Consider the following 11,292-nt stretch of genomic DNA (forward strand, 5'->3'; position numbering starts at 1 on the left):
GCGGGTCGCTGAGGAAGGGTTGAACCCGGTTCTCTGCGAAACTGCCCCCTTCTCGACGTTGCCAGCTGTAGGAGGGGAAGAAAGGGTGAAATAGAAGGTGTCTCTGAAATGAGGCTGCTCCTGGTGGTCCCCGTCCTGGCCTGGGATGAGGCTGGCAGCAAGGAGCGGCTCTTTCAACAACAAGGAGACGACAATTCTCTCTAACCAAAAATAACACCCTTGCAAAGTCCACTTCTTCTGAACTTTGCCTGTCCAGTTTTGCTTTTTACAGAAATCAGTGGAAACACCACCTAGATAAAGATGGTAATAATCGTTATCTCTCTCTTTTCCAAACAGCTCAATGACACCCAGAAAGAAGTTACAGGGTCTTGTAGCTGCTACAATCACTCCTATGACTCCTGATGGGTGAGTATGACTCCATATCACGACATGGCATGTCATCAGAGCTGCATTGCTTACTGTTACCTTAAAACCCATGTCTCCCTTCTTTCTTATTTAGAACTGATCAGTTTTGGTTTTGTTCGTAAACCAGATCTCTGGTGGGATGGAGAAACTAAGGCGGTCCCACTAGCACTAAAATCAGTTCCTTTCGCCTCAGCATCCTCCTGTTGCTCAGCAAGTGGTGTAGGTCTGGGTTTGGAGCATTTGGATCAGTCTCCCATCTCTTTCTATTGCTTTTGTAGGTGCAGATCATGTTCATGTACATGAAATATTGCAGTATTTTCCCATTTCTTAAGGCAAATCACAGTCCTAATTAAAAAGAGCTCTTGAGAACTAGAAAATATTTGTCAAAATCTGATGTCCTTTTACACTTTTCTTTACTTTTGCTAACTCATGTGAGCACTTTTGCGTATATATGTGTGCATGGAATTATTCTAAACCAGAAGAAAATAATGCAAGGACTGCACATTTCTCAAAATAACATCAAATCAAAAGTTGAAATCCAGCCTTCCTCAAAGCAGTGATGGTAAACAGATGTCCTCCCTACTGCATTTTGATGTTGCAAGACAGAGTTGTCTGGAGTCAGCAAAGGACCCTGAGCTCTGATGGGGGAAGTGTCAAGATCTGAGGGAGGCGGTGGAGCTCTGCTAATACAGTCCTCTGCAAGTGAGCCTTTACTTTTGAAAAGTGCTGTAAAGCATGGCACTCTATCGGTCAGGGAGCCACACTGCAGTCACTGCTTTGTTTCTTGCTTTAAAGGAAATTTCTTCCTGATTTCATTTTTTACTACTACTCAAATTTATTGCAACATGGTATTTGAAGAGCGATCTGGGCCCGCTGCCTGGAATGCCTGTCCCCTGTAAGATACATGCTGTGACAAGCGGCTATGAAATCTTGGGTGATGTGTGAACCCAGTCAAAGTCCTAGAACTGACTTCAAGACTATAGAGCTGGTCAGTATGTTTGACAAATTAAAATAATGGTGAAATATTATACACTCATAAACAATGTTTGTCCTGCAGCGAAGAAAAACCTAGAATTCAATTTCCCTTGTTTATCAGGAAAGTCTGTTGCTTTCCTCATCCTTTAATGAGAGATAGAGGTCAAAGTCGCATCCAACAGATGCCCTTTCACGGTCTGTGTCCAGCGGTTACAAGTATAGTTTTAACTATTTGCCACAAATATCTTCATGCTCTCAAGAGGACTCCTGTTTCCCTCAACAGTCTGAAAGGTTTGAGTGCCTTTTATTTTCTCAGATCTTCCCCAAAAAGTCCTTTGCTGTGATGATCCTGCAGTAATTACCAATTGAGAGAAAAGGTTAGAACTGCTTGTGAGGAGGAAGAGAATCTGGAAGAAAGAATTCAGGACTGAACTGTTACCTGAAATGTTAAACACGTACTGAGGGTGTCATACCTTGGGTAATTTGTGTGTGTACAAACGCGAGGCTTCAAATTACACATCTTCTTTTTGTTTTCTTAATCTCTGAAGTTTAAAATATCAGTGGGTGGAGACTTATGCCTGCTGAGGCTCCTAAGGTTCCTGTGGTTCCTTTCATTTCAGACAAGTTAACCTTCCGGTGATTCACCAGTATGTAGATTATCTGGTAAGCGAGCAGAACGTGAAAAACATCTTTGGTAAGTGTTTTTTTGACAGAAACTGTGTTACGCTCCTTTTGCCTGGGTGGCAAGCCTATGCTATCTTGCCTGATAAGAGCAGTAGTGGGAGGGACTGTGGATGTGGGATCGTCCTAGGCATTTATATTCACCAGGAGAGAGAGTGTAAGTGATACTTAGAGCATCTGCATTAGCCTACACCCCGTTTCTGTGTAGGATAAAATAAGCATTGCCTTCATACAGTGACATTTCCAGAGAAGAATGGATAATGCTGTCCTGGCTGAGAAGACTCAACTGAATGATTCTCCCCTTTGCCTGGACAAGATACAATCATCTGATTGAAAAACACCAGCTCAGGAGTCCGGGGAATTCAATGAGCTCATCAAAGCCAAATGGGCTTCTGTAGAAGGGCACCGAGTGATACCGAGGTGGTCCCTGCTCCCATCCCTCTGCTCTGTCTCAGGGACGGGTAAAGGCAGCATGGATGGCTGGCTAGAGAATACAGTATCTGCTAAACTGCTTTTGTACACAGACAAAAAATAGTTTAATAAGCTGAAGTCAGTGATAAGATTTTGGTTCAAAACTTCAGTCAAAAGAGTGCCACGATGCAGAGGAGAGTATGGGAGTGACTAAAACTATCTCATTTTGATCTGTAGTTTGTGATTGAACATACTGACATCTCATTTTCCAGAGGTGCTTTAGCCTAGGTAGAACACATAGTTCCACTCACAGAGACACCAGATTTCAGGTTGGGCTGTTTCCTGGGGGTGGAGGATAGGCGATCCCTCTGCCTGGCTAGCGGGGTATGCCCTTGTCACAGCCTGACTCACTGCTGGGAGAAGGAGGTAGTGTCTGCTGGGGAGGAGGTGCTGGGGGGCAGCTTCCCAGTTTCAGCAGCTGATTGTGCCTTCTCCCTCCCGCTGCTGCTGATCCTGAAACACCCAGGTTTCAGACAAGCATTCAGTGATGATAATACTGCAGTCCACATGCAGATGCTCCTGAGGACCATTGCTATCTTAAAATGAGTTGGGGGGAAATACTTCTGTTTAATAGCATCAGAAGTGTCCGTTCTTGTTTTCAGTAAAATCAAGGCCAGGCCTCAGCAAGTGTGTTGTGTTATGTTGTAACAGTGAACGGCACAACAGGAGAAGGACTGTCCCTTAGCGTCCAGGAGAGGAAGCAGTTGGCAGAAGAATGGGTGTGCCAAGGAAAAGACAAGTGAGTAGCTGAGAGGGAACAGGGGATTCCAGATCTCGTGTTACCGTATACACATGCCTGATGGCAAAGCCACATTTGCTGATGGGTTGGGGTTTTTTTTGGAGTATTTTGCTGGGCTTCGTTCCCCAGCTCCTTTAAGTCCACATTTTTGTCACTGCCAGTTAGCTGGTGTCCCTTCCTGCTGCTTAGAGAGCTTGTAAGAGTCCTTTTCTTTGATACACTGAGGGATAGGGGACATAAGGGACATAAAAGGACACCAAAAAACATCCCCCCCTCTGAGGGGCAAAAAGGACCGTGCCCTTTGCTTATGCCTGAGAAGAAATAACAGCAGTCTGCCTATTTATGCCCTGTGAGCGTTTCTGAACCTTTTAATATATTAATTAAATTTGTTATGGGGGAAGATGAGGTGTAAAGGACTTAAGTGCTTCCCTAAAGGTGCAGAGTTGGTGGCGGAAGGAATTCAACCCAGATGTTCAGCTGTGATAACCTTTCTTTGATAACCCAGCTATCCCTTCAATCATTAATGTCTTAATTTTAACTTCCTAAGAAAATGCTAAAATTTGTCCCTCCTGCCAGCCTTGCAAATATGACAGCAAGGAGTCACACATTGCAAATATGTTTTCTTTTTTCCACCACCAGCTGCCTGTCAGTGTTGACTTTTTCCCTTTGTATCTGTTCATCGGGTCAGCACAGGTTCCAGTCCCTTTTAGGTTTAATCTAGCTCTGTGAAATTCTTGTTCTGTAGCTCCCTGGTCTGTAGTGAGTCATTTTGGGAGACTGATATTTTTCACCATCACTGAAACCTCCCCAAATCTTTTGAATTTGTTTTTGTGCAGACTGGATCATGTGATCGTTCATGTGGGAGCACTAAGTCTGCCAGAGTCCCAAGAGCTGGTGTGTATATGATATGATTCCTTTTCACTGTGTGTGTAATAAATATAAAGCAGATGCACCTTCAGGAACTCTCTGTTCTCTCTTTTACAGGCAAGACACGCAGCATCCATAGGTGCTAGTGCTATTGCTGTAATAACCCCCTTCTTCTTCAAGCCCACAAACAAAGGTGAGCAGATGCGATTGCTGAGGCCTTTTTATATTGCCCTCCAAACCTTTATCATGGATAAAGGACTAATGCCATCTCCTTTCTTTGAAAAGTATCCTGTTAGTATTCACATGCCTGTTGTCTGGTCGTATTCAAAAGCAAAACCTAGAAGAAGCTTTTTTTAAAGATGAGAGATACCAGAAATCTCCCAGTAAGAAGAAGGAAGGATGTATTTCGGATTGTATTTTGTTAGCCTCTTGCAAAAAGAGTTCCTTGTGGAAAGAGTAGTTAATGCGTCTGTCTTCAGAATAGGCAGTATGGAGTTCACGCTTGATCTGGGCCACGCTAGGAAGCAGTTGGTGCCATGCTGACCCTTGCTGGACACTGACCAAGTTGATAAAGTGGTGATACACAGGTCTGCCTCCTGTTACTGAGGTGATTATGTTTGGTTCTGTGCACCTAAGGTCACCTCAGAACTTAAAAACTGAATGTTTTGCTTTTAGTATAATGAACATGACATAAAAGAAACACGTGAAGTGAAAGTTCGTAACAAAAACGTTAAAATTTGTCTAAATTAATTATGAATGGAAATGTTCATATAAAAGCACCAGAAGAAACAGGAGTGGCTTGCCAGAATGGCTGGTGTTGACAGCCAAGGACAAAATTGGTGGCAATCAAACTGGTAAGCACACAGGAACAGCACAAAGATCAACAGAAAACCTTCACTGATAGTAACAGGTTGGCAGCGAGGTTTCAGCTCACTGCTCTTCCTCCTGTACCAATGTGCAGACTGCCTAAGATTTATGAACGATGCAGTGAACAAGATTCTCAGTAAGAATGTAAACCATCATAACTTTGGTTCCTAAAATAGTACCAAAAAGTTGTCTGAAAATCTGTTCATCATCACTATTGAGCAGTACCCTGGGGAGGTAAATTTGAACTTGATGCCTTGTCCTCTGTGCTGCACACAAGTGGTCCTGGTGAGACCGCTTTGGCACGCGTCTTGTGTGTGTGAGAGCATGCATGGGTTACATCTGTAAGAGAATGAGTGTGAGTTACTGAAATCTGTTTAGTTTAAAATAAATATAATCTTTGCCTTCCCTTGGATCTTTTGCTGTGTTTTGTTAGGTTTAATTTTTATGATATATGCAGGTTTTTATACAATTGGCTGTGTATGGTGTGCAAGCTGTAGATGGCCTCCCCACAGACCTTGGCTGCTGTGAATCTGAACTTTCACTGTGGATAGTCTTCTTCTCCTATGGGGGTACTTGATTGTTTTCTTCCAGATGAGCTGATTGCTTTCTTACAGAAGGTCGCATCTGAAGCCCCTACGGTTCCATTTTATTACTACCACATTCCTCCTCTGACGGGTGTGAAGAGTAAGTACTGCTTAGTCAGCTCTTCCTGAGCCCGTAGGCTCATAGCAACCTGAATAACCGCAGTGGCTGGTGTGATGAGTCTAGCAGTAGTATGTGGCCTCTGCTTCTGTCAGATGCAAGCTGTGGATCCTTTAGGAAAGGATCCTTTCTGAAAATAGGAGGTGAATTCAAGACTGGAAAATAAATTTAATTCCTTTTAATTGGAAAAATGTCACAGCTTATGAGTACTGAACAACTGGGACAGAAGAGGTGATGCTGACCATGGCTTTGCAATTAGTGTGGACCAGGGTAGGTAATTGCCTTGGATAATCAGAGTTGAATCCTAATTTTTTGCAAGATAGTTGCCACCATCTGTCTTGGTGTACACTGACTGCATAGTCATGTTTGCTAGTAAATGACGTGTGAAACCACAGTGCTGCTCAAATCTTCTTATTGGAATGCGGAATACAGACCTTCGGTTACTTGCTCTATACAGCAGGTTACGTGGTGTTTCTGGATATATGAATTTATATTTATTCTTCAATATGTTGTTGCCAGTTTATTCCTAAACTTACCTTTATCCAAGGTTTTTCCTTTCTGATTTGGTAAAAGGAATGCTTCAAAGAGGGCAGAAAGATGTCTTTTGTATAACTCTGGGAGATAATCACACTCAAGTTGTCTTGCTGGTTGTTTTAGAGCTATGTAGTTTACCAGCCTCAGGTCAAAAGTGAACAACCTGTAAATTGGTCTCCATCTTGGAGATAAGACAGGGAAATCTCCGAGAACAGGGGTGTATTTCTTCATATGAGATTGCTGTTCTGCACAGTTCGTGTTGAAGAGTTGCTGGATGGAATAAAAGAGCAGATCCCCACCTTCCAGGGTGTGAAGTTCAGTGACATGGACCTCTTGGACCTTGCACAGTGTATAAACAAGAATGAGAGAGAAGAGTTTGCATTTCTTTATGGAGTGGATGAGGTAAGAGGCTCCTCTTAAAAATTATTTATTCTAAGGCATTCTCTTGCTTCAGCCTTGAGAAAAAAGTAACCCTGGACATTCAGTGCCAGGTAGTTCTGCTGTCTTTCCTTTTTTTTCTTTCTTTTGTTACGTGAAGTAAAAATGTTCTTTTTCTCCCTCTACCCTAAACTAGCAACTGTTGAGTGCACTGGCAGTAGGGGCAGATGGAGCAGTGGGAAGGTCAGTATGGCTTTTTTTCTTTACACTCCTTATTGTTGTATATTCCACTATCTACACAGTATTTCTCTAGCTACCTTCTATCACAGCAATGGAGAGTTTTGCAGGGTAGGGCTATACAGACATACAGACAAGCTAGCTCCAGTGCCAGCGGTGCGACAGTTGGGTAATCTGGGATTTTGGAATACGCCAGTCTGGGTGATTATTGCTGCAGTCTGTGAGCTGATACAAAGGTTTCAACATACTTATCTACCCTCACAGCAGCTTTCTGAAGTAAGGAATCGTGTTTATCTTTGTTGTATGGGTAAGGAACCAAAACCCAGATCGGTTAAAGCTGTTAGTTCACATGAGAAGCCTGTGAGGAAAAGGGCTCTGCTGAGTTTAATTTCTGATTTTTCTTCTGCCCCTCGTGCCCGGCGGCTGAAGTGAATTACTGTGTGATATCTTTGCTCTTGTGTAGATGATCCATTATATGAACAAGCAACTGGAAAATTAAGTGATTGACTTTCTGTATTGCCTAATTGTGTCTTTTTACTTTTAATTTTGAAAAGCAGTTCCATTTGAAAAGAACTGGGAAGAGAAATCTGCTCTCTGAACTCTTCTGTAGGGCTTGGCATACTTCAGATGCTTGTCACTATAAACTGCACAGAGATTGCATGAATCTCTATCATAATAATGGCATTCTTGTAATGTCAACAGAGAAAGCCTGTGGCTGTGTCTTTTGTTTTGGTGGTTCACCCCCTTTGCATTTACTGATTCTATTTTTGTTTTGGTTGGTTTTGGCAGTACATACAACTATTTGGGCCGAAAGACCAATCTGATGTTGCAAGCCTTTGCAAAGGCAGACCTTGCATTAGCACGGAAATACCAGGTACAGTATCTTCACGATCCCCACTAGGAGCATCCGTCTTTCTCCTCTCACTTTACTGAGGCTGTTGTCCATGTAGCTTTGTTAGCCATACCCTGAAGTAGCTATGCAAACTTCTTTCAGCTCCAACCCCCCTGCTTGTTATTCATCTCTCCTTGTCTTTTTGACCAGTCCTTACTAACTTTTAACCAAGATCTGCCTTACTTATCCTTCAGTTCTAATCTCATTTATGCAGAGTGAGCAATGGCCTCGCCTTTTTCTTTGAACAAGCTCACAGTGGCCAAGCCCCTTGACCAGGAATCTCCTGGGGATACCTTACATGATGTAGGGCAGAAAGCTGTCCTAAATCAGCTCTGCCTTGACCCCTGTTGGTCTAGGGCAGCTTGAAGAATTGTGAGGAGTTCAGAGCAACCAGTTATAATCTGTACCAAATGTTTTTGTGGGACAGTTGAGGCATCCTTCTTTTGCCTTGAAAGAAAAGTGACTGCAGGATAAAAGTCTAAAAGACATCTGAAAGAGGATCTGCTCTGGTCAATCTCTTCACTAGGCAGTGGATATTCAGATTTGTAAACCTTTAAGAGCCAATACGTGACTAATCAGCGTTCTCAGACTCCTTGCAGTGAGGGACAGCTCGTACATGAGTGACAGACTGAGAGGGAGTGACCATTTTTTTATATCCAGCCCTCTGTCCCCTATTCCAATAGAATTCAATCAATATTTCCCATAGACTGGCCAGGTGGCCAAGGGCTTTTCTCAAAGCTGTGCAACAGTTGTATAAGATGTAAATATCATGATAGCTCTAGATGCTTTTACATCTTAAAATTCGAAGGAGTTTAATAAACTACTGTCTTGTCTTTTCTAGTTTCTCACTGGGGAATTTCTCAACTTTGTCTTCAAGCTAGGTAAGTCCTACACTGCCTGTTTCCCTTGTTATATCTAAAAATGCAGACTTGGTGCTCCAGAAACTCTCATGTTGCTGTACCCTCAGAACTTCCTTCCTGAAAGATTTCACAGTGAGAAAATGTTGCATGTGATGTTTCCTGAGTTAGTAGCAGCTGGGAGCTCAGCAAAGCTGACCAAGCATCCCTGACAGATTCCTCTCTCACTTCCTTCCTCCTTCTGTGAAATCTCACAGGTTTAAAGCTATGACTCTGTGATTTAATCTTATTGTTATCCTGTGGGTTTTTTTGTTGCTGTTCTGTCTCCGAAAGCTCATTTCTAGCTTTGTTCCTATAGAGTAATTTTTTCTGAAATTGTGGTACTCCAGTAGGAAAACAGCTCTGATACTTGTCTGTCCTGCCTTGCTGTAATTTAAGAGTAACTCTGTTCAGGGCTGTACAATCGTAGAATCATTAAGGTTGGAAGAGACCTCTAAGATCATCAAGTCCAATCGTCCACCTGACACCACCATGTCCACTAAACTATGTCCTGAAGTGCCCTATCCACACACTTTTTAAACACCTCCAGGGATGGTGACTCCACCACCTCCCTGGACAGCTTGTTCCAATGCTTGACCACTCTTTCAGTAAAGAAACTTTTCCTAGTATCCAATCTAAGCCTCCCCTGGTGCAACTTGAGGCTATTTCCTCTTGTCCTATCACTAGTTACATGGAAGAGACCAATACCCACCTCTCTACAACCTCCTTCCAGGGAGCTATAGAGAGCAATAAGGTCTCCCCTCAGTCTCCTCTTCTCTAAACTAAACAACTTCAGTTCCTTCAGCTGCTCCTCATAATTCTTGTTCTTCAGACCCTTCACCGGTTTTGTGGCCCTTCTGTGGACACACTCCAGTCCCTCAATGTCTTCCTTGGAGTGAGAGGCCCAAACTGAACACAGAATTCGAGGTGCAGACTCACCAGTGTTGAGTACAGGGCCACAATCACTCCCCTGGTCCTCCTGGCCACACTATTTCTGATACAAGCCAGGATGCCGTTGGCCTTCTTGGCCACCTGGGCACACTGCTGGCTCATGTTCAATTGGCTGTCAACCAGCACCCCCAGGTCCTTTTCTGCCTGGCAGCTTTCAGGCTACAGACTTACAAGCCTGTAGCACTGCATGGAGTTATTGACTGAAGTGCGGGACCTGGCACTTGACCTTGTTAAACCTTATACTATTGATCTCAGCCCATCAGTCTAGCCTGTCCAGGTCCCTCTGCAGAGCCTTCCTACCCTTGAGCAGATCAACACTCCCACCCAGCTTGATGACGGCTGTAAACTTACTGAAGGAGCATGCGAAATGACGTGATTTTGCTTTTGTCCTCCCAGGATTTGGTGTTGCACAGACTAAAGCTGTAATGTCTTTTGTTTCTGGCATTCCCATGGGACCTCCACGGCTCCCACTTGTCGACGCCTCCAAGGAGTTCATTGTTAAGGCCAAAGCCAAGCTGGACAGCATTGTGTGGCCTGATGGCGACTGATGTTTACTTCCATGTTGATCTGGAAGTCGAAGCTCCTTTTCTGGGATTTGGTGTCACTTGGGATGGTCCCCATGTGCTGGGCTGGGATTTTTTTCAGGGAACTGGCAATGTGCCTGAGTCCCTCCCTGCTGGGGCTGGCCCCATTGACACACGTGTAGCCACCTTTTTGTGTAACCTCATTCTGCTCCCTGGAGCGCTGCGTATCCCAGGACTAGCTTGTATCTTTTAATAAATAAAAAAGCAAATTTTCCCCAGTTGAAGGATTCTGGCTCCTTTTGTCTAGAAAGGAGGAAGATCTGTCTGCACCCTCCCTCCAGCTAGATCATGTTTTGTCCTTCACAACTATCTCCAGCACTACAGTGTGTTTTTAAACATTGGTGTGACACCGTCTGGTTGCTCAGATGGGTATTTTACTGTTTGTCACAAAGTCATTGGGACACTGACTATGTATGTAAAATCCAGTTTTTGTCTGGTCTAATTTCTTTGTACACCTTAATGCAAAATAAAAAAACCCAGAACTTTTGCAACAGAAAGCTTAGGCTCTCCAATGAGCAGATATTTCTCCATCTTTTTCCTCACAACAAAAATGAAGGCAGAATCGAGCTGTAGATCTCCTGACAGTGCTCCTGGATACAGAAATTATCACAGGGGATGTTTGGAAGGAGGGAAGAGAGAGGGGGAAACACAGAGAGGGACAGAAGAGCATGGAAAATTCTAGTAATATCCTCTCGCTATGTAACCACTGAACAAGAAATACACAATTATAAAAGCTTCCTTTATTTCCCCTTGAATTAGTAAGAAATTTAGGAGCGCTCTTCTTTGATGTGTAAGGGGAAGAGAGCACAATCAGCCCTGGGTGCTGCATGGGCAGAGGTTCCCCCTGTGCCATCAGTGGGGACCGGGACAGCTGAGGCCTGCAGAGCTGCTTGGCTTCCCAGGATGCAGGAATCGCTTGCCCGGCCCTTTAAAAAAGTAAAATCTTTATTTAAATTTTAAATAAGAAATAAAAAGCGATCGCTGCCAGGCTAATTGTGACTTGCTTGGCATTTCAGCACAGGACACGGGTCAGTGGTGCGTAGGAAAGGGGTGTTTCCCTAACAGGCCGCTGTGTCAAGTCGGGGAGTGTTTGATGCCGCCGGTACCGCTACG

At 43.7% G+C, this 11,292-nt stretch overlaps 1 protein-coding gene across 1 annotated transcript; it reads left to right on the plus strand.

The window, feature by feature from the left end:
- The first annotated feature begins 340 nt into the window (after window positions 1-340).
- On the plus strand, window positions 341-10,228 carry NPL (N-acetylneuraminate pyruvate lyase (dihydrodipicolinate synthase)). The gene is made up of 11 exons (XM_010187887.1): window positions 341-405; window positions 2,001-2,074; window positions 3,184-3,271; window positions 4,108-4,165; window positions 4,256-4,331; window positions 5,597-5,689; window positions 6,495-6,643; window positions 6,816-6,862; window positions 7,646-7,730; window positions 8,590-8,629; window positions 9,992-10,228. Exons 1-11 carry the CDS (start codon window positions 341-343, stop codon window positions 10,141-10,143), a joined length of 927 nt encoding a protein of 308 aa, XP_010186189.1. The 3' UTR covers window positions 10,144-10,228.
- Window positions 10,229-11,292: the final 1,064 nt, after the last annotated feature.

Source organism: Mesitornis unicolor, unplaced genomic scaffold (assembly GCF_000695765.1).
Source record: "Mesitornis unicolor isolate BGI_N332 unplaced genomic scaffold, ASM69576v1 scaffold20397, whole genome shotgun sequence".
In the NCBI taxonomy this organism is placed as follows: Eukaryota; Metazoa; Chordata; class Aves; order Mesitornithiformes; family Mesitornithidae; genus Mesitornis; species Mesitornis unicolor.